Source organism: Ambystoma mexicanum, chromosome 1p, assembly GCF_040938575.1.
Source record: "Ambystoma mexicanum isolate Mex_15411 chromosome 1p, UKY_AmexF1_1, whole genome shotgun sequence".
Lineage (NCBI taxonomy): Eukaryota > Metazoa > Chordata > Amphibia > Caudata > Ambystomatidae > Ambystoma > Ambystoma mexicanum.
This window is the reverse complement of record NC_090921.1, coordinates 1,420,927,654-1,420,951,265: the sequence shown is the minus strand read 5'-3', so window position 1 is coordinate 1,420,951,265 and position 23,612 is coordinate 1,420,927,654. Positions and strand designations below refer to the sequence as shown.

The following is a 23,612-nucleotide window of genomic DNA, read 5'->3' as shown; positions in this document are numbered from 1 at the left end:
GAATGGTCCACCGAGCTTTCTATGGTATTGGAGCTGAGTATCTTCAAGCCAAATTTGTGCACTACTTCCCTCCCCGCCCCCTATGTCCTCAATCAGCCCTTCTTCTTGTGGTTCCCTGGCACAGGCAAGCTTGTTCAGGAGGTTGTGTCTTTTCTACTGTAGCCGCTAATGCCTGGAACAAACTTCTGCATGCTCTGCAGAGCACTGCTGATCATTTCTGCTTTCGATGTAAATTGAAAGCATTATTATTCTAATGGCTCTCCTCCCTGTTCTGTTTCTGCTAGCTGCCTCTAGCGCCATGATGCCTTCGGCACACGTGCGCTCAATGAATTCTTATAACATAACATAACATAACATAAGGGAATAGCAAAAAATACTGAAACAAATCAAACCTAGGGGTTTCAAGCACCTTGCCGGTCGTCCATCAAGTGATCACAATGGGACACCGGGTGGGTGGAGAGGCACGCACCAAGAAGTGCAGAACCACGGAGGGACGGGGTTAGGAAGGAGACTGGTAGCCCAAAGCAAAGTGTAAAAGCAGCAGCAAAGGATGAACGGGCACTGGCCTACAAAAGCTCGTGTGAAGGTGTCACTACATACAGGGCTGGCGTAGTGCGTAGCAAGCGAGGAGCTGGGTGAGTGGGGGCCTGCTTCAAAGGTCTGCTTTGGGGGCCCCCTGCCAAGACCCGGGACCATCCATGTCTGCAGAGTATGCATGCATTCACCCGGTACCGACTGAAGATCTGTCAGGGCTGGTTGCGGGGGGGTGAGGGGAGAACTGTTTCAACGCGACGTTAGGACCCTCGCTTGCCTTAAAACTGTAAAAAACAGTCCATCAAAAGAAAGCTGCGGAGGGCTGATATCGGCAGATTATCCCGGGAAAAGCTGTCAGCAGGGAGCTGAAAAACGAAATATTTGCTGAAAAGGTATTAATCGCTGTTTGACAGCATTGTGCTGTGGGGGAGACCGGATTATAAAGGCAACGAGGTGATAAAAACGTTGCTGTATTCTCTGAGAGGTGGGTGACTCCCTGAGGACGTCACTAAAGGCAACTTGTAATGTGTACGCATTCATGTTTAAAAATACAAATTAAATTGCTATGTTTCTGTGTCATGACACTGCCTACATGGGGCATCTACACTGGGCCCCCAGAGCCCTGAGGCCCATTTCAATTGAAAGGATTGAAAGGTCCTGGTGCCGTCCCTGGACGCAGGTGAGGTAACATGGCAGCACAAATAAAGAAGCAGGGGTAAGGTGGGGAACATGGACAGATTAAACCCTGTGGAAGCCCCTAGGCTGTCAAAATGTTGGGGGGCCCTCTTCCAAATTATCTCCTAATACATTTTTAATTTTCTGCACCGCTGATCCATTGCCGTGGGGCCCCTAAAAGGAGTTGGGACCATAGGCCGGTGCCTACTTTGCCTAATGGATAACCGGGCACTGCGTGGGCTTGTCCGTCCCTGCAATTGTGCGCAGACCTGGTGCTGATAGCTGATTCCCCTGCAGTTGTAATGGTTGCCTTCTAGCGCAGGACTTTGGTTATGAAATGTTAAATGACTGACTGCACGTCCCATGAAGCAAAGCAAAAATGGACTGGGCCTCTTACTCTCACCTGGCGAGGGCCAACTGGAGATATCTAATACCGGCTTGCGAAGCGTCCCCGCATATGTGATTTGATTGTTTCGTGTGCCCCATGGTTATATCAAACATAGGGGGGGCACAGAATATTTAGTGGTTGCCTTATGGGCAGTATCAGTCTGATTGTTGGGCCCTACTGCTGGATAGTAGCCGCCCTCTGCCCAATTTCAGGACTGCACTTGGGCTCACAGAAGCGGCATGTGCCTAATGATGGCCAGGTATTGTGGTGCCCCTGACCCAACACCCCAAACCCCAGGATAACATTCTCTGTGCCTAAAGCGGGCCTTACTGCGGCCTGGAGCGAGAAGGCAGTTTAGGGGTTAAGAGCCCAGGAAGGAAATGATGTTAATGCCACTTGGCCACCAGATTACAATGTCCTTCGATCACAAGGCTCGCTTTTCACAGAACAAGAACGCCAAATGTTAACGAATAAAAGGCAGGCCCCTTTTAACATTCAAAACTTGTTTCTCCAAATCACGATGTTTCATGCTCAAAAATACATTGTTCCTTGTGGCTTTTCCTTCTGATTTACCTCAAGGTGGTCCGATAAGGTTAGTAGGGGCCAATATGAACGCGCTTTCGGAAAGAAAACATGATCCCGTGACAGCAGGGTGACCAGAGACCAATTTGAACGGATTAGAGACATCACAAAATCTCGATAATTTCATCCCAGACCCTAATACGGCGTGTGCCTGTGTGCACGTGCATGCAGATACATGCATACTTATTGGGTCTGTTTTACAACGCGATTTTCAATGGAATTTTCACAATGAAATACACGTTTGTAAATCAGGCCCCTAGAGGCCTAGTTAGCTTTTTCTGAAATGTTCTGCAGAGCCGCGCCGGTCAATGTGCTGGCTCTTGCCGGGGCCGAGATCTGGCATCAGATGTCTGCCGGATCTCTGAACCCGGCCTGCCAGAGCCCTGACCAGGCTTTACTGAGCAACCAGCTTCACTGAGAGAAGCTGGGGGGTTGGTGATCAAATCTGCTCTGTGCTCCCTTGCCCTGCGGTATTTGGCACGCCTGCAGGGTCTATTTGCTCTGCCTGTTTTCTTTCTTCTGGCTTGAAAGGGACACCACAGGAATCAATGTACCATGAATATCACTGGGGTGGGGACCATCACTGTGGAAAGCAGGCTTCTTTACATGCTGGGCACACGGTTGTTTTCAAAACACTTTCATTGGGTGGGGGAAAAAGTATTTTCCAAACTCAAAAATGCTGCTTGCATTCACTAGTTCACTCGTTTTCTTTTAAATGTGTTTTTTTTGTCCGACTACCACACAGATAACCTGTGATTATTGTTTGTGTGCCCCTTCCGTTGTGTTTTATTTATAAAGATGTTATATGCTTGCCAAACTGGTTACTCACGTATACATTTTTCTGTTGTGCTGGCAGCAGTTATTAGGAAATTAAACTGTGGGTTCATGGGTGCCAACTTTTAATTTTCACTACAGGTGCAGCAATACCCCCACCTCCACTCTGAATATAAGCTAGCAACCAGCCAAACCCATCCCCTGGCCAATTGTATAGCACTTTTTCTATGGAATTTCTAAAAGTCAGACGATTAACAACCAGTTTTGAATATATACCATCGCCGCAACAGTCTATCAACCTGCTGAGCTACCCTGGTAGCCTTTTACTGTACAGCGTGTCTATGGCTCCCTTAATGTACTAAAAAATCAATGCATTACCAACAATATTTTGGGTGCACCGCTGCCTTGGAAGCAGTTTAAAGTGCAAATGATGTACATTGTGTAGTGGAAAGAAGCAGCACGAAAGAAACGGCACCATTTTAAAACTATTATTTTGAACCATTTCATTTGAGCGGAGCCCAAGTGGCAGCTCCGTCTCCTCGGAACTCTGACCCCTCCCACGGAACTATGCCCCCCTCAAGCAACCTCCACTCCCACCCCGGCCCTTGTGGAATCCCACGTTACATTTCCATTTCCACCCCTGCTGCGGTGTTGGGGAAAAACGTACCCCACGTCCCCTCTACTGGGCAGAAATAGCGCCTCGCGTATTAATTTGCCTATTTTGACAATAGACCTCATTTAAAGCGTTTTGTAAATCAAGCCCAGGGAGCCCTTCTTGGCTGCTGCGGCAGTTCCGAGAATTAGCGCGAGATATTAACCTGGACTATTCATTCCCACATGCTGGCAGGGATTCGGTTTCCTGCAGCAATTTATAGTGGGTCGGGCCACATATTGATTGCAAAGCAGCGCTGCTATGAATTCTGCCTGGGCAACAAGAGTGTTCGCGCGCTAATACGAGCCGCCCGTGCCGGTTCTGCCGCGAGCCCCCGCCCCGCCCCCCCTCCCCCTTTACCTGAATCCCCCAAGTTTGGAGGTTGCAGAGCTGCCATTGCTTCGACTCTCCGCTGTCGCCGTTTCAACGCCCCCCTTTCCTCTCCTTCCTTAATTCATGTCTGACTGAAACTCTGACAGTCGTTAAAGACAACGGTAAACCCACGTGTAACCTTGGCTCGGTAGCCCAGCCCCGGATTTTAAGATGCCGTCTCATCGCGGGATGGAGCCACCGCAGTTTCTCATCCACACACAGCACCCGGTATCTGTGTTGTGTAGGGGCGATCACAAACGGTATCTATCGTAAATTTGTCAGGATTCGGTGAGTGGGAAAATTGGAGGAGAAGGGCGTCTGTCTCTGTTTTGGTGCCACTCCAGAGGTCCCAGAGGAGCAAGGCACACTGGGCCCCACAAGAAAAATAACAATCAACGTCCTTGCCTTCAGTCTGCCAATACAGCCCCTTTTCTATACCGCCTTCTCTCGCCATCTTTATAAGTAGTCAACACTTTTCGCTATCACTGTCCCATCCGCCCATCCCTTTAACTCCTCTCCCCCATTCACTACCGCTCCCGCCCTTTCCCTGTTGTCAAAAGTGCCCTTTCATTAAAAGCATTTTCCCCTGGACACGTTCACATGCGCGCACAGACCACACAACTGGCTTACAGGTGTTCCCCGAGGCGCGTCTGGGTTGTGTGTGCGCGTGAGGGGTGTCATTCCCATTGCTAAGGACAGTTTCCCAGAAGACTTGGAGCTTGCGTTGTAAAAACAGGTTAAGACCAGGGCTTTAAGTGCGCTGGGGCTTGCCGGGCCGAGCCCCGGCAGGCTCTGAAATCTCATTTTGAGGCGGGGCCTGCCAGGGCTCACTAATCGCCCCTGGCAGCCCCGGCCACTACATGACAAGCATTTTTCTCTGAAGCCTGAAGCTCTCGCTCGTGTGCAACAGCTTCAGGCTTCAGAAAAAAATGCCCTTCGCCCGTAATGGTGGCACCGCACCCGCGAGGCCTCCCTTCAAGCAAAGAATTGCCTTTGGGCCAGCACCATTATGGAGAGAAAGGCGAGGCCGCTGGAAGCAGAAGCCTTGTTTTCTAAATCGTGAAGATCCAGCGCTTTCACAGGAGTTTCAGGCTTTAGGCAAAAGGCCTCTGCTTCTAGCGGCCTCACCCTTTCAGCCTTAATGGTGATGCTGCCCCTCCCCCCAGCTGGTGAGGCGCAGCACCATCAGAATGGCTGAAAAGGCGTGGTGCTGTCCCCTGCACAGTGCCGGCCTTAGTGGCAGCAGCGCCCCAGGCAGAAAAAGAACAATTTGGCACCTGCCCCTCCCGCCGGAGCAGGGTGGTAATTATCGCCAGCACGCTATTGTTGTTAAATGCACCCGCTTTGCCCACCCTGCCATAAGGCCGGCCCTGCCCCTGCAGGTAAGCCTATAGAAAATAAATGCAGACATCAGCTGACCTCTACAAAAGACGCCTGGCTGGGGTGCCTGTAGCCCATTGAGCCAGGGCCGTCAAGGTGCCTAATGAGCCAGCAGGTGACCCTCCATAGGCCACGCCCCCTTGATGGGTGCTGGCTCATTCTGCAGTGCCACTCAAGGCACTGGTTAAGACACAAAGAGATGTCCCACTGCTGTGGCGCAATACAAAGGGCCATATTTCACAAAAATGTTTTCAATGGGACTTTTCCATGTTAGAACATTTTTGTAATTCAGACCCAAAATGCACTGTTCCTCAGAGGATGTGATGCGGTGTGCAGTGGCTGAGGATAGCTCAGCTCCACTGTGTGTTGTGAAGCCAATGGGATATTACACTGCTTAGTGGTGCGGGTAGTGGGAGAGGAGCAAAGAGATCCAGTTTAACACGTTGGTGCTGATTCACAAGGCGCGTGTCAAGGTGATTTTCACATTTAAAAAATGCGTTGTGAATCTAACGCTCTGTCACAAAAGGATGGTTAACTGGTGGCCATTATAGCTATACTTCCACAGCAAATGATCCCGATTGCAGAGAATTTTCCTTCAACTGCCTGTAGGATGCATAACATTTTCATAATTCCCGTAGGAAAGCATTGAAATCTAGGTTGTGAAAGGGTTAAAGCCAGCATCTCAGACCCACCATTGCCAAATACCTCTGGGCACTGTCCTTGGCCTCCGTAACCCCAGCACCACCCCTCTGATTCCTTGTGACCTCTATGGTGGAAGGTACGGTATGAGGGGGTCAGCTCTCCTGATTGCACAGATGCTGGTCCAGCATGCCCACTGCTCTATCATCACTTAGCACATGGCTGTCGCTATTGAGCTCCTCTCTGCCAATAAAAATACTCAGAATGCAGTTCATAATTACTATTAGCACCTGGGGCGAGCGAGAAGCCAATCAGGTTACTTGGATCGTGGGCTGAAACTGCTAATTTCATCCAGTATTCCATGGAAGCCAAAGTCTGTGTCCCCTGCCCTGCACTGCCATCTTCCCTCCACCCTCTAGTATCTTTTATTTTTCCTGTTCCCGCCCCACTTTATTTTCTTCGGCTGTGTCGCTCTCTGCCGCCGCCGCTACACTCCTGCTGACGTGCTGTAGCCGCCATGGAAATGGAAGAAGGGCTCTGTATGAAGCCCCGCCTTCCCTATCCATGGCAGCCATCTTGAGACAGTATTTTCATTCAATAAATGGGCTATGGGGTATCATCCCATACATTGAATGAAAATACAATTTTCTTAGCACCCCAGGTTTCATGATTGGAAACCTGAGCTGCTTATAGCGTTAAGCACCCGTTCCAAGGGCTCAAACGGGTGTTAAAGTCCTGGGTGCCCTAACTAGGGCCCGGGACTGTTAACACCTGTTCTAGCCACAGGAACAGGAGCTTAACACTATAGTATTGACTGTATTCCAAACATTCTGGCATCAGAAGCAGACAGGAAATAGCAGAAAGTCCAAGATACAGGAATAACATTTTTCAGGAAGATTTCTTTCAACTAGAATTTTTCACAATGCACCTTTAACACACAAAAATGCTAAACAATTGAAAAATGATTTCCAATCATATAAAGTGTTCACTTTCACATTATACGCAATGTAAGGTAACATGAAAACTATTCCAGCCCATCAAAGTTTACAATTAAAATGATCAACTATTAAAGAGAGCTGTATTTAAATATCAAAATATAAAACCACGTTTGATTTACTAGTATGTTTTGTCTACCTCACTCACTATTAAAATAGCATTGTATACTCCAGAAGCACAACTCCAAAGCCTATGTTGCTATTTGGCACTATCTGTCAATAGCATTAAAGACCTCTGGAGAGGGCATTATCTCTTGGGATAACGGCCCTTCAAAAAACGTGTGGCCTTGTCATTATCCCCTGGCAAAGACCCCTCAACACATTATATAACAACCCTCTATACATAAGGCTACAATAGCATTCTACACTGAATATCACCATGCATTGTGTTTGTATGAGCACTTACACTGATTTTCGTTGCATCCTTGTTTGTTGCTGCCTGAAAAGAAATGTGCAGACCCAATTAGATTGAGGGATTTTAAAAATCATACACATTCAACATATCCTTATGATCATTGGCTGCCAGTGTGCTAGCAGGCGTGTCCCCATGACCTGACCCACTTGTAACATATGAGAGGCTGTGAGAGGGTATTATTACTGAGAGGCTCTGGGAGTGCCATCATTTCCTATGTTTGATGGCTCTAGTGAAGAGGGATAAAGCGAGAGTGCAGAGAGACAAGCAGAGTAAGAGACGGTGTGTGTGTGTGTGTGACAGGGGGTTCCTGGGAGTTGTTATGGTATTCCAGGCTGTTGTGTTTGCCATGCGGTTGATTCTATGTGCAGACGAGCACTGAGGGTCATTCACCTCCACGTTACGTGAGCAGAGCTCTTAGGGTCTAGAATACGGACCACGGGAATCCAGCCCAACTACACCGTTTAGATCACTTTCGGTGAGCATAACTTCAGACTCCATTTTGGACGCTTAACGTCCGGCTTCCGCACTGGGGTTCGGAACTGAGCCTCTGGACCTGGCTTTGGACACTCCTGGCGCGGTAGTGCGTCACAGGCGCCGCGCGGCCACTGTATAAATGGGGCTAGGGGAACCTGCCGCGGCCCTTGTTCCGTCGCCGCGAGCACGCGCGTTGACGCAGTTTCAGTTCAGTCTGTCGCACGCAGCATGCATAATATTTTTGTCTTGATATTGTCGAGCCTGCTTCAGATTTTCGCTTGCTATTGTTTACTAACATGTTATCTTGGAATTAGCAGCGTGATGTATTGCTCACACTGGTTGACAATGGTGGATTATTTCAATATACCAGACTGAAGTTTTCTGTCAGCACCCTTCTGGTTCCTGGCCCAGAGGCCATCACACCTCGTGTTGGGCAGGGGGCGGGACCGAAGGCTATGCCTGGCCCTTTCAGCTAGGATCACAGGACTCGCTTGCCGAGGACAGGCTCCTTTTTTACGGGACTGGGTTGTTATTCACGTTGTTCATCATCATTTGTCATTTTGTTCATGGTATATGTGTTTTCTGCCTGAAATCATTTTCTCCCTATTCACTTAGGAAGATGTTATGTTGTGGTTACCTTCTGAATAATTTATTATAGTGGTTTTTGAAGTCTAATCTGAAATATTCCAGAGTGTGCTGTCTCCACAAATATTTTGGTTATGGTGGGGGACTATGCTTTAACATAATTTATTCTTCTGGGGTGTTAGGAATATATTGCCAGCTCCAATGTGCGCTGCAACCCCTTTTGAGGCGAAGTCATCATCGTCCCTTTTGCGTGGCTGCTCAGCTCTAGAACTCATCTGCTATAGGAATGGCAGGCGGCTCATCCAGAACTGCTCTTTGCCCGGGATGCCATAGGGTAGCTGGCGACTTGTTCTGCAGCCTCCTCGTCCACGGGCATACACACTATGCTTCTCTATGAGGCTCTAGCAAACCTCTAGCAAACGCGGGCAGACTTGGGAAGTGTTCCCACCTGCAAACATCTGCACCACCTTGGCTTGAATGCTCTTGGCTGTTGACCCAATGCCTCATTCAAACTTCTGTATCATCCCACACCATCATTCGGTTACCCCACTGCCTTCAAGCACCCCTGCCTCTCTCCCACCCTGTACTGGAAGGTTCAGACATGCACATGTTTGTTTTGGCACAGCGGTGTATGCACCTCTGTCCTTCTGTATCCCGCCACTGCTTTGCAGCCCAGCTGCAGATAATCTAAATGGTCACCCCCTTGCGGTGGAGACACGTTAGAGATGATTGGAGAAGCAAATGCACGACTGGGGGATGGTCTGAGGAGTCACTCCTTGTTTGTGAAGTCCTGGTGGAGCCCGTTTGTCCGAGGAACCCCTCTTGATCAGTGAATCCCTGACGAAATAATCTGAGTGACAGAGCCACTCCTTCATGAGAAGCCCAGTTGGTGGCAACCTGAGGAGCCATTCCCTCTGTAAAGCACGGATTGATATGATCTGAGGGGTGACTCCTCCTCCTGAAGCTCTTATGAAGATGGTCTAAGGAGTCGCTCCTCTCTGTGAGGCCCAGTTGGAGAGGGTCTGAGGAGTCGCTCCTCTCTGTGAGGCCCTGGTGGACATGGTCTGAGGAGTCACTCCTCTGAAGCCGTGATCGGTATGATCTGTTGGAGAAGGTGTGAGACCATGTTGGAAAGGGTCCGAGGAGTCACTCCTCTCTGTGAGGCCCTGTTGGAGAGGGTCTGAGGAGTCGCTCCTCTCTGTGAGGCCCTGTTGGAGCGGGTCTGAGGAGTCGCTCCTCTCTGTGAGGCCCTGTTGGAGCGGGTCTGAGGAGTCGCTCCTCTCTGTGAGGCCCTGTTAGAGAGGGCCTAAGGAGTCGCTCCTCTCTGTGAGGCCCAGTTGGAGAGGGTCTGAGGAGTCGCTCCTCTCTGTGAGGCCCTGTTGGAGAGGGTCTGAGGAGTCGCTCCTCTCTGTGAGGCCCTGTTTGAGAGGGTCTGAGGAGTCGCTCCTCTCTGTGAGGCCCTGGTGGACATGGTCTGAGGAGTCACTCCTCTGAAGCCGTGATCGGTATGATCTGTTGGAGAAGGTGTGAGACCATGTTGGAAAGGGTCAGAGGAGTCACTCCTCTCTGTGAGGCCCTGTTGGAGAGGGTCTGAGGAGTCGCTCCTCTCTGTGAGGCCCAGTTGGAGAGGGTCTGAGGAGTCGCTCCTCTCTGTGAGGCCCTGGTGGACATGGTCTGAGGAGTCACTCCTCTGAAGCCGTGATCGGTATGATCTGTTGGAGAAGGTGTGAGACCATGTTGGAAAGGGTCCGAGGAGTCACTCTTCTCTGTGAGGCCCTGTTGGAGAGGGTCTGAGGAGTCGCTCCTCTCTGTGAGGCCCTGTTGGAGCGGGTCTGAGGAGTCGCTCCTCTCTGTGAGGCCCTGTTGGAGCGGGTCTGAGGAGTCGCTCCTCTCTGTGAGGCCCTGTTAGAGAGGGCCTAAGGAGTCGCTGCTCTCTGTGAGGCCCAGTTGGAGAGGGTCTGAGGAGTCGCTCCTCTCTGTGAGGCCCTGTTGGAGAGGGTCTGAGGAGTCGCTCCTCTCTGTGAGGCCCTGTTTGAGAGGGTCTGAGGAGTCGCTCCTCTCTGTGAGGCCCTGGTGGACATGGTCTGAGGAGTCACTCCTCTGAAGCCGTGATCGGTATGATCTGTTGGAGAAGGTGTGAGACCATGTTGGAAAGGGTCATTGGAGTCACTCCTCTCTGTGAGGCCCTGTTGGAGAGGGTCTGAGGAGTCGCTCCTCTCTGTGAGGCCCTGGTGGACATGGTCTGAGGAGTCACTCCTCTGAAGCCGTGATCGGTATGATCTGTTGGAGAAGGTGTGAGACCATGTTGGAAAGGGTCCGAGGAGTCACTCCTCTCTGTGAGGCCCTGTTGGAGAGGGTCTGAGGAGTCGCTCCTCTCTGTGAGACCCTGTTGGAGCGGGTCTGAGGAGTCACTCCTCTCTGTGAGGCCCTGTTAGAGAGGGCCTAAGGAGTCGCTCCTCTCTGTGAAGCCCTGTTGGAGAGGGTCTGAGGAGTCGCTCCTCTCTGTGAGGCCCTGTTAGAGAGGGCCTAAGGAGTCGCTCCTCTCTGTGAGGCCCTGTTGGAGAGGGTCTGAGGAGTTGCTCCTCTCTGTGAGGCCCTGTTGGAGAGGGTCTGAGGAGTCGCTCCTCTATGTGAGGCCCTGGTGGACATGGTCTGAGGAGTCACTCCTCTGAAGCCATGATCGGTATGATCTGTTGGAGAAGGTGTGAGACCATGCTGGAAAGGGTCCGAGGAGTCACTCCTCTCTGTGAGGCCCTGTTGGAGAGGGTGTGAGGAGTCGCTCCTCTCTGTGAGGCCCTGTTGGAGAGGGCCTAAGGAGTCGCTCCTCTCTGTGAGGCCCTGTTGGAGAGGGTCTGAGGGGTCGCTCCTCTCTGTGAGGCCCTGGTGGACATGATCTGAGGAGTCAATCCTCTGAAGCCCTGATCGGTATGATTTGATGAGTCATTCTGACACGTGAGTTTTTAAAAAATATAGTTTGAGGAGTAGCTCCTGTCTGTGAGGCTTTGGCAGATAGAGACGGCAGAGTCACTCCTCTGTGTAAGGCTGTGGAAGATGTAGTCTAAAGAGCTCGGCCATTTTCCCGAGCACCAGCACAGAAAACAAAACGTGACGTCGTGATAATATATAGAGTGTGAACCTGGGCCTGCATGCCTCGCCTGGTGATGTCTTTATTAAAATTCAGGAAGGCCCGCCTGTGCTTCCTTCGCTCTGCTCTGATAGAACAGAAGACCCAGACATGGGTGATAGGTAAAGCAACCTAAAAAGTATGACTGACAGAACCTAAACTTAAAAAAAAAAGTGGTTATCAACTCCGGCTATCAATGCAAACTCTTCTATTGTAGTAGACAGTATGTGTGAGGAAATGTGACTTAGCAGCATGTTGGGGGGGGGGAATGAGCAGAGCTGAAGCGTCCAGTGCAGGGCAAGGGTGCATGGAAGGAGCCGGAGTATCCGAGCGGTGGCGCAGGGAATATATTAGGCCGGGAAGATACAGTCGGGAGATGTTATGAAACACTGGACCAGCGGCTACTCGGACATGTCACGAGATGCTGTGAGCTGCCTGTAAAGAACACGGAACCCATTTCCTGTGGTTTCACAGGCCCACATCCCTGTATCGCCTAGCACAGCTTGGAAGCTTGGCATGGAAAGAATCGCCCAATCGTCATCGTTTTACGGCGAATTATTTTGTGAAAAGCAAATTGAAATTTCATTCCGCGAATTTGATGTCAACATAACACCGATCCCAATCAAGTGTGCGCTTAGATTTTGAATGTTGAGGTGTGGTTTGACTTTGCCAAAACAAATATCGGGACTATTGGTGTTGCTATTCTCATTGCCGTCCGAGGACCCACTCTATAGACCGCAACTCTTGCAGTCCCTACGCGAGGCTGTGTCATGGGTGGCCTTAGGCCCATCCTGCCTCTTGATAAGGCTGTGCCGGCGATGCTATCGGGTGGACTGCGTGATATTACAAGGGGCACCCTCTCTCGGTGACAGGTCTCAAGGATGACATGACTCGCCCCTCTGTCAGCGGTGCTCGCACTAACCTCCCGCCTCTTTGTGTCAGTTTCTGACAGGGAAGGGCCCGGCCCCTTCGCCTCAGAAGCTCTGAGTGAAATGCGGAGGTCGGTCTCATTGGACGTGCGCCATCACTCGAGCGAGAAAGCGCGTTTCTTCGTCAATACACCTCCGGCTCCACATTTCCTCCTCTCGTTTCTGTTGGGGTACTTGCTTTAGGTAGAGGTACACTAAACGCAGAGCCCGGCATGAACCCACGAGCCCCTCGCCACTTTCAGACGCAGAGGCCCGTCCAGAGCACCCAGGTGACCCCGCCTGGAATTAATGTCATATTTGCGCTGCTGCGATATGCGCATTTTCCATCCAACTGCAGCTCCCCCCTACAGGCCTAACGCGCGTTAGTCCCCCATCATTTCCCAATTAAATGGTCTTGCTCGTCTGCCGTGCCATTTTTTTTCTTTGTAGCTTTAACCAGCTGCATTTTTTACGGAAACATGCTATTTTTGCACCTTCGTAAATATCAGTGGCCGGTTGTCAATCCATGCCAGCGCCTTGGTGCCCCGCGGGGTACAGCTAGACAGCTGTGGGTAGGTCACTAGGGTGCAACGCGTTTGATGGCTTTCCTCTAGTGACCCATAAGGTCCTGGATATGTGTACACGTCCCCAGCACTGCTCTCTGTCGTAGGCCGCTGTGTAGGGCGCGTATGGCATCCCCGAGGGGTTGCAATATTGTCCTTGCCGCTAGGAGGCAGTATGGTGCGCCGGCCCTGTAGGCGTGTGGGCAGTTATATTGTACCAGATCGAGTTTCACGTGCCACGGTCTTATCTGTTCCTTTCCCACCCGCTGCCAGGATGTGCCAAGCTTATGTGGTCCCCACATTTTCACCGTTTGTGGCCAGGGGCCGTATCGAGTGCAGAACCTTGTGTGAACGCTTTTAAACTCTATAATTACTAGGTACCATCTCGTGATCCAGTACTGTCTTGCAACATGGGGTGCAGTTGTGGTGAAGGAAGACATGTGACGATGTTGCTGTGGCAAAGGACCGACGTCGGTGTCTGCCCGCGTGCAAGGTGTGTGCGTTTCCTGCTGTTGGTGTGCTCGGTGGCAGGACTGTAGGGGTTGCGGGAACTGTGCGTTTTTTGTTTATGTTGACATGTGAGTGTGGTGGCCTGACTATGTGCTGGAGGACCTTATGTGGAGGGGCGACGCGCTCAATGCCTGCTGTGGTTGGTGGGGGAGAAGGGGCTGGCGGGTAACCACGTCTCTGCTGCCAGGATCGCTCAGAGCCAAAATGCCTGCCGCCAGGGCCACTCAGTGCCCGGCCGTGTCTCCGGGGTGGTATAGTCAGGTGCACAGCCCTGCTAGTGTTTGCGTGAGTGCCATAGCGAATGCCAGGGCAGTGCGTGCGTTCTTCTGGTGTCCCTCCTGGCAGCCGTTGTGGGGGCCTGCTCGTTTGGTCAGGTTGTGTGGTCCGTGTGTGTGTGAGGGGGGCTGGGGATCAATGCTTCTGCTACCAGGGCTTCTGGGTGTCAGGTCATGCCTTGGTCAGGCGTGTTGCTGCTTGCTTCTGCCAGTGGAAGTGGGCGCTGCCCCGGGCGCAGTAGTTACCTTGTTCCTGTTGCCAGGGGCGCTCAGCACCAGCTCGTGCGCCAGCTCGCGGGCCGGCTCCTTCAGGTACCACCATTGGATCTCCAGCGAGTAGGAGCTGGAGCCGCTGGCTCGGAAGGCGCACGGCATCTCAATGTCGTCCCCCTCCCTGACCGTCACATCTCGGGGGACTTCGGTGAAGGAGGCTGGGGGGAGAAGACACAAGGACAGGGAGTTAGCACGGGGGCCCCTCCAGACTTCCGGGGGCTCCCATCTAGGGTTAACAGTGCTCATTAGAGGAGACCCCGGAGCTTCCAGACTGAGGGATACGTGCACTGCGTTTCAACAGGCTCCCTGCCTCACCCCCAACAATACCCCTCTTATGCGCTACAGATCGCCGGCCCTCTGCACGGGAACCAGCCCCTTGCTGGGAAATGGGTGTACTTGTACGGATATCCCGAGTCCAAAAAGGGGGAGGCTTGTACTAAATCCCACAGTAATAGTGGCGTGCCTTTTATGGACCTTTCTGTGGGTGCCATTACAGAAACATACGTGCTCTATTTGTGAACATTTGAGGTATACTTGAGGCCGGCACAGGGGGTATCAAGCAGAAGGGACAGCTGGTGTAATACTGACTGCCTGCTCCCCATGATAGAACCATCGTATTCCCGGAGCGGCTACGGCAATATTCTCACGCCTTCTAGGCGCTTTATTGCGGACAGGCACATATCTGGGCTATGGGCTACCATGGGCTCTTTTTTGACGTCTATTCATTGGGGGTAGGTTTCTGGTGCATATTAGTTTTTTAACCACCCTGTTCCCCAACGATGGGTGTTTCTACGTCTGGCTTGTGGCCCCCACCATGCCACGTCCCCACGTACCTAGATCTCTATGTGGGGGTCCCTCCAACATTTCCCCTCGTCTGCTGCGTGACGGGGGTTTTCTACCCCCCCCCCCCCGGAGGGCAGTTGCTACTCACCGTTAGCAATTAGGAGGAGCGGGGCATTCAGTATCAGGTAACACAGGGCGCCGAGCACTCCCCGCTTTTCCATCGCATGTGGTGTTGGCGTGGGTGTGCAGGGCGCAGGAAGGCTTCAGCCAGCACGCTCACATCCCATGGCGTGGGGCCAGGCAGGCTCCCCCTCCCGCCCCCACCAAAGTGATCCACAGACGCCGATCCTAGGCTCCCCAGCGCCCTCCGCTCATGCCGACCGCGCGCGCCTTCTTCTGAGGAGAATGAATGGCCCTCTGGGGTCGCCTCCTCCTTCACTCCTCTGCGGTGATGCCCCGGCCAAGAAGAGGAGCGTACTCAGCTCCCGCGGGTGGAGTGGGGCGTCTTGCTGCCCACGGGGTGCAGGCTGCGGAGGTTGTGTTGGTTCACACCCATTCCCTTGGCGAGGCTGGACTCTGCTGGGAGATCTGTGGGCGACGCGTCCGCCGGGAAATGCCCTCCTCACACCCAGGCCTGGGGCCACACGCGCGCGGTGGTCTGCGCGCCCCTCTTCCCCCGGAGTGACATCCGCCAGTGGGGGAGAGATGCTGAGCAGGTCCTGGCGGGCGCCCCCCGGTCCTCCTCAGTGAGCAGCGCCTCCTCGGATTGGGTAGAGAGAGACTCCTCACCGTGCTTCCCGTGCCACAGATCAGCGCAGACTGCTCCCCCTCCCGCTCGAGGGGGGTCTGGGCAGCTCACTCCAGAGCCTGGCAGTGGGGAAGAGGCGGGCGCAGAGAAAGGGCTCTGCGATGGAGCAGTAATGCTATGCAAAGCGACACTTCGACTCCTTCTTTTAAAATAAGCCAGCACTTTCGGGCTCCCGTGGGGGCATGGGATGGCCGTTTTCCCAGTCACAGGAGGGTCAGTCGTCTGGGCCGAGCAGCGAAATTATAAATATAAACGGCGTGCACAGAGGTGTGGATTCCATCTCCGCTCTTAACTGGAAAGCGCGCTGCCTGAAGTGAAGAGCTTTGCGAGCTCCAGCTCCTCACACCACATCTCCTCCCCACCGCCGCTGCCCCTGCCGGCGCGTAAACCCGCTCCTCACGAGCAAAGGCGCCCCGGGCCGTGACTGACGCGGGTAAATGCCCGCAGAGGAGGCACGTGCCTGGGTTTCCGTCTGGCGCAGCTGCAAAATGCTTGGGCGCGGGGTCCTGAAGGGGGTGCTGTCTCTAGTCTTTTCGATGGCGATCAACCATTGGACAGTGTGGCAGTGTCGGTGATGTTTTGCTCCTTCAGAGCGCGAGAGACATCCACACACGGGTCCCTGTCTCTTCCTGACACAGATCCTGTGTAGCCCCCCACAGGCACACACACCGCTGCCCGTCACTACACCACTGGATCGAGTTAGGGCGACTTCTTGAAAAACTGGTCTGTGTGACTCCCTGACAGACTCGTCGGTCACACCTGCCTAGTTCAGAATAATTTCTCCAAACACAATTCCGAGTGACTCGCTACACACCAGTGCACCACTCTTTGCTAAAACGGAGGGACTGCTGCGCCCTCTGGTCCGTGTCCCTCCCTCTTACAACTCGACTCCTACAAACAATACTCCGAGTGCCCCTACACCCACACTAATTTGTCAGGGTGACGACTCCACACGTCTTCCCCGTACACGGCAAGATTACCCCCCCCCCCCCCCCCACCAGCCCGAATGACAACTCCACACTTATCCGAGCGACTGCGGCACAAACGGGTCCGTGTTTCCCCCTTTCGAATTTGTTTGCGCGACTCCTCTGCAGACGGGTCGAAGTGACTCCACACACTGGCACGCGGCTGTCCCTGGCACACTGTTCTCAGTGACTCCTCCACACACTGATCCTGACCCGAGCGACTCCTCCGCTCGCCGGTCTAAGTTTGGACTCTCACGCGAGTCCAAGTGAACATTGCACACACTGGGCCGTGCTTCGCCACCACAGACAGCCGTGCGTGATTCTTCCCCCAGGGCGCGAGGAGAGCTGCGCACTTCGGGGAGGAAGCAGGTTGTGGACGCGTCCACTCTGCACGCGGGATGGACCGTGATGTTCAAATCTGTGCACTGACAAATTGAACGCTTGGTTCGCGGAGAGCAGAGGAAGGGGATTGGAACAAGGAGGGAGTCCTGGCCGCCATGGCATTGCTGGGAAGGATTGTTCACAGAGTATTATTGTGGAGGGCCCTCCTGGCCATTTGGAGGGGAAAGGAGGAGGCCCGGAAGGTGGGCTTCGTTATGGAGGAAGGGAATGCTAATGGAAAGGAGAGGGGGAGAACAGGAGCGAGAGAACATTTTAATAGGATCGAAGCAACGTAGACCAGAAGAGGGCAGCAGGCTAGCTACGGAAGGGGCGAGGCGCGGGCTTGCGAAGGGAAGAGGGCAGCAGGTTCTTCAAAATAGTGGAGTGTTACATCTGCCACTGTGCACACTAGCAACGCGATCACGTTCAGCCGAGGTAGGGAGGCCAGGCTGCGCAGGAGGCTTCCAGAGGTTAGCCATTACCCCGGAAATGGACACGGGGAAACAACTGGACGATGCAGAAAGGGGCCATTTCCCGGACTAATAAGTGCCACGGAGGAGGCGACCGTATGCTGCAGTGTGCAGTGAAGCAGCGGGGCGGAGGGGCGAGGCAAGCATGCTGGAGGGTGGGGATGTGAGATGTGCCGCCTGCAGGGTGGAGTGGAACTGGCTGGAGGAGTGCGAGATACAGCAAAAACACTCCCCACATATTCTAGGACTGGGTGCATTTATCAATGTAACTCCAGTCCAAGAAGATTTTGTGATGTGCTGGATGGTGGTGAGAATGAAATTAGGGCAAATTATCGTTTCAAAAATAACATTCATTCCAGTGATATTAACAATGTGAACTCGGTAGGGTTGAGGGATGAGGGATGAGGGTGGTAGATGTAAGGAATAATGGCGAGGCAAGGTGGATGGGTGACTTGGACAGGCTGGAGAGGTGAGAGCAGCTGGGGTGGACCAGGGGGAATGAGCGATGAAAAAGTGCAGGAGGGCAGCAGACAGCAGGAAAGAAGGCGGCAGAGATAAGCGGCGAAATATGACAGAGATGTTCAGGCAGTGGGTTGGACATTGAAATAATACAATAGGGTGGCAGGGTATGAGAGCGAGGGCGGGAACGAGGCCGCAGGAGGTTGGATGGGTGAGGCAGCAGACCGAGGAGTGAACCGCACACCCTGGTACATGGGGGGATGGGTGAGGCAGCAGACCGAGGAGTGAACCGCACACCCTGGTACATGGGGTGAGGCAGAACGATGCGCCATTAGGGTGCAGTAAAGGGCAGTGGTGAGGGTAGGTGTGACAAACCAACTTCCGGTATGAAACAAACGGGCGTCCTGCCATGCATTATTTATAACATACCAAAATTCGTGTATGCTTGAACTACTCAGAGAATAGTAGCTTGAATCAAACTGCTCTGTGAAAGCATCCAAAGGGCTGTTTTTAGGTTCGCAGGGTTGATATACAAACAAATACAACTACAATGTCTATGAATCTGCACAGCTTTCTTTAATTGGCTGTTGCATTTCTTTTTCTTCATGTTTTTCTTTTTCACATGAAAGTGCATTGATTGTGCAGAACATTGTATTACTTCTTCATCGACGAATGCATATATACAAAACATAACACAATTCAACAAAAAGGGGACACTGTCAAACAAATAGAACAATGCAAAATATGAAAACCGTCAATTCAATCCAAAGATGGTAAACTTGTACACTCTTACCTCTTTTGAACATAGTGCAACAAACACATTGTCATGATTCCTAGACATATATATGAAACATACTCTAGCATGTGATTTTGTGCAACAATGGTTGTAAGACTAAACATATGTCCTCGTTCTAGACCTAATACAGGTCATAATTCGACCAAAAGTGACCAATCCTTGGGTCTACGGCAGGGCGATAAACCCTAGATGTTTCATGGTCTCTTCAGCATCGTGGGTGCTTGGTACAGGGACGTCTTGACTATGGATGAGTGCGCCTTTTTCCGAGCCTCGGATTGTGTCTCTCTAAGGGAGGAACACATATATAAGTAGTGCTAGGAAGGTAATAAAAACAGGGTCCTAGAGAAATGCTCTTGGAGGATGGGTGCAACGTACATACACGCTATGAAAGTTATCTCTTTCTCAAGGGAGAGCAGCACTGACCTTGTAGGTAACCCTCTTGAGGACTTGGGGGTGCCAGATAGGGCATGAACCAGTGCCCGTCGCAGTATTGTGTATTCTCCGCCTATGGGAGCTGGTGGTTGAGCATCTATGACGGTTTTGGGATGAGGCCTCTCACTGTTGATTGGCATGTGGGCCATCACTGGGCCATGCTCAGGGGTTCTGAGGGCGAGAGGAGAATGGAGAGATGAAGTGTAAAAGGGTTAAAACCTCTATCCGTTGACCCATCGTACTGCTACAATGGGTGAAAAAGTGGAGCAAACTCATGGAGTACTTAGTTGGCATATGGGTCCAATGAAGTGAGTGACAAGATAATATTACCTTGTTGCCCCGTCTCTCTGGTGTGCATTGGAAACACTCCATCTTGTGCAGTGTAAACACCTTGAATTGATAGAAGTTGTAGTTAATTATATCTTGCTTGCACTGAAAGATAAAGGTATTAGTGATTAGGCCATGTTGGTGCAGGTATTTGGCTCTGCACATTGGACAGGAGCGTAAAGCGTTCCTTGCCGATTTCAGTGCTTGCAAGTGCATGGATAGCATGTAAATCATCTCTTTACCTATGTGAAGCAGCAAAAAGCATGAGATCTCCACTGGGCTCTATACGGCGGCGTTCCTTGATCTCGCAAAGCGCTGTTGATCTGCGCTGTGTGGAGTGTATTTTTTGTCGGTCAGACACATGCGTGAAGGTGTAGTGTCTGATATGGGACAATGGCCGCACATGTGTGGTGCTGTGCCATTTTTTATATTGTGCATTTTGGTGGCAACCAGCCATCGTTTATGTTTGTGATCTGCACCAATGTTGACGGTTTTCATATTTTACATTGTTCTGTTTGTTTGATATCAGTCACTTTGTGTTGAATTGTGTTATGTTTTGCATATATGCATTTGCTGATGAAGAAGTAAAATCATTTTCTGCATGTGAAAATAAAAACATGAAGAAAAAGTATTGCAACAGGCCAATTAAAGAAAGCTGTGCAGATTCATTCACATTGTAGTTGTATTTGTTTGTAGATTAACCCTGCAAACCTTTCTGGGGTACATTTACCAGCCTAGCAAAACTCCCCAACATCAAACTGCATTTTCAGCAGTTACAAGTAGAATGGCGTTGCTGGCTCGGCTGAACGCTATTCCCTTGCATCAAAACTGCTTTCTGCAGCTCCAAAAATGATGGCTGCACAATCTTTGCTAGGCACATATGAGGCGAGATGAAGCACAAGACACCCCGAGAATGGCTGCCAGTATTTTCTTCATGTGCACCTGTCATGATGCATACCCCCGGGCATCCGGATCGAGTCCATCAGCCCCGGGAGCAGGCATCCAGATACTCATTAAAACCCCAACAGCCCCGGCTGGGGGCTGTTTGGATTCAGTCCTGGTGCCTTAGGCGCCAGGCTCATCATTGAAATCAGTCCTGGCGCCATAGGCGCCAGGCTCATAGACTTTACTTACCTTATGCAGACCATGCTGCAAATGAGTCCAAGCCAACGTGAGGCCTGGATGGGACTATTTTATTACAGGGACTATTTTTAACTTGGGTGTGGTTCTGGGGAACTTCTTACCTGGGACTACTTTACAGGCTATTTAAACCACGCCCGAACAGCAGCCCATGCTTTGCGTTATTCTGCATCCAGCAGTGTGACGCTCACCGTGTCTGCAAGTCAGCATCCAGTCTTCAGCCACGCCCGCCTTGAATCCCGAGCTCCTAGACAAAAGGCAAAGAAAGGAGAAGAGGTTAAATCACAGACATTATTTGATTCCTTACCTTATTCCGGACCCAGCACATCTCCGAGCCTGGAAAGGACATTATTTCAGCACGTGTCGCTTCGCCAGCAGCAGCGCCGCGTTATACTAACCAGTCCACCGCATCTTTCGCCTCAGCGCTGCCTCCATCATTTTCTTCGTCGAAACCCAGCACCTGGGGGGAAAACAAAAGGAATAACAAGGTGAGCCGAGAAAACCAACAAACACAATCTCTTGCCACCATAGGCTTACCTGCTTTACCACCGGAGGTATTATTCTTTAATTCGCCGCATCTTCCTATGCCGCACCTATAAAGAGAGAGAAAACAGCAAGTTAAACTCATGCAACTTTTACTGGACAGTGTTTGGTAATACAGACTCTTACCTGAATGCCATCAGCTGCCTCCAGGCAAAATTCTTTTGAACCCAGCTGCAACCTAACGAGGGAATGGAACAAGAGTGAACATCGGACATATTGAACTCTTTGAACTTTATAGACACTGGAGTCAATATTCCTCCGGAACTCCTCCAGTACCTTCAACCCAGTGAAGTAACTGGTATCTACGCACCCCTGCATGCCATGCAGGATGGAGAGCTCATCATTTAAAAACATAAGGAGAATACTTCTACGAGTCCAGCAGACAAGATTAGGCGGGCCAGTCCAGACTGTCATCTCTTCACTACGCATCACATTGGTGGAGACCGCAGCTGTCCGGGTCCGATCGACGCCCCTGTGGGAACCAGGTAAGCGTAACAGAACGCATAGCCTATCTACAAATCCCCACCTGGGCGTAATGGAGACCTCAGAAACCGACCAACTGTTAGGAGAATTTAGGGCAGATGTGCACTCCGTGCGCCAAGAAAAATAATGCCCTCAGGAGAGAACTGATTGTGTCAAAGGAGTGCACTGATGATCTTGCCAGACAACTGCTGCAAAACCAAGCTGGGCAAACACCACTACCTGGACTTGGGAGGAATTCAACCCCCGTTTCACCAAGCAGCCCTGTGCAAGTGGTTCTACCAGGGAGCATTCCTTTAGCTCCACCCGAACGCTTTGCTGGGGACCCAAAAAGGTTCGCCGTGTTCATGAACCAATGCCGCTTGCACTTTTTATGCAGACCAGGAGTTTTTCCAAATGACCAAGCCAAAGTAGCCTTTGTACTGTCATACCTTAGTGGCAGCGCAGCGGATTGGTCAATTCCATTAGTCAACCAGGATGACCCTCTTCTTCGGGGTTTTCAGGGTTTTCAATTGAGCATGGAAAGATTATTCGCCAGACATTCACAGGGACAGGCCCTGGATAACAAACTTCTATCCCTAGGACAAGGAAACCAGGACCTGCTAACTTATATCGCAACCTTCAATAGGTTGGTGGTGTGGAAACCGGATGGCCAGAGGTAAAGCGAATTATATTATTTCATCGTGGACTTCGGGGTGAACTCAAAGATGTTTTGGCCCAAGTTGTGAACCCATCTCAGGATTGCGCAGAATATATAGACTTAGTGGTCCATCTAGACCACCAACTTCAGAATAGAAAAGCTGATCGAGCTAAGTTCGAGAATCGGGTATTGGTTAAACCCAATGTTACTCCCAAATGAACAGATGCATCAGAACCAATGCAGATCGGGGGGTTAAGGGACCCTTAACTTAAAAAGAAAGAGAACGGAGACGACAGATGCAGTTGTGTCTGTACTGTGGGGCCTCAGGACATTTTCTACGGGATTGCCCGATAAAACCATCCAAGAAAGTAGTCGGAGTTGCTGCTAGAAATCAAACAGAGCCTGATTCGGGAAACGACCACGCCCGACAAGCGTAGAGGTCCGCTTGCCGAGCTTAAAGAAGGACACTCAGACCTCGTACCTAATTATACCAATGGTCCTTATTGATCCAAGGCAGCCATCACGTATGCACGCAGTTAGGGCATACATTGATAGCAGGGCCATAGGAAACTATGTGGACCACGAATTGGCTGCTAGGATGAATCTACCTCTCTGCAAAAAGACCACTTTGGATGTTATCACCACAGTCGATGGAACTAAAAATTGCCTCTGGGCCTGTAACTCATTCCACCACAGAGATGACACAGTTGGGTCAAGATGGGCATCAAGAGAATATTGTGTTTGACTTAATCAAAGCCCCGCAGTTCCAAATAATACTGGGGATACCTTGGTTGGAAACACATAATCCTTGTATTGATTGGCGAGAGAAGCGAGTAACCTTCCTGGAGTGTACACACACCTGTTTCCCCGAAAAAACCTTGAACAAAAGCCTGGCCACAGTCGCTAATCCAGTCATGCAGTTACCTCAGGAATATCAAGAATTCCAGGATGTTTTCCAAAAAGAACAGGCAAACACCTTACCACCTCATAGATCATACGATTGTCAAATCAACCTCATACCCGGTGCACAACCTCCATGCAGTAGAATCTACGCCCTTACGGAACCCGAAAACTGTCACCTACGACAATACTTGGACCAATACCTTGCTAATGGCTTCATTTGTCCATCTAAGTCCCCTGCATCTTCAGCTTTATTCTTCGTGCCCAAAAAGGAAGGTGACCTCAGAACGTGCATAGACTACCGCGCATTAAACCAGATCACAGTGAAAAACCGATATCCATTGCCTCTGATCCCCGAACTACTGCTTGC

General features: G+C 51.3%; 1 protein-coding gene across 1 annotated transcript in view; it reads right to left on the bottom strand.

Annotated features, from left to right (window-relative positions):
- VSTM2B (V-set and transmembrane domain containing 2B) overlaps positions 1-16,678 on the bottom strand; it is a 284,266-nt gene extending 267,588 nt beyond the window's left edge. Inside the window, exons 1-3 of the mRNA XM_069607072.1 lie at positions 15,050-16,678; positions 14,092-14,276; positions 7,398-7,430 (exon numbers count right to left, since the gene is read on the bottom strand). Coding sequence (XP_069463173.1) covers positions 7,398-7,430; positions 14,092-14,276; positions 15,050-15,122 — 291 coding nt within the window. The 5' untranslated portion in view covers positions 15,123-16,678. The remainder of the gene's footprint in view (positions 1-7,397; positions 7,431-14,091; positions 14,277-15,049) is intronic.
- Between the last annotated feature and the right edge of the window lie 6,934 nt (positions 16,679-23,612).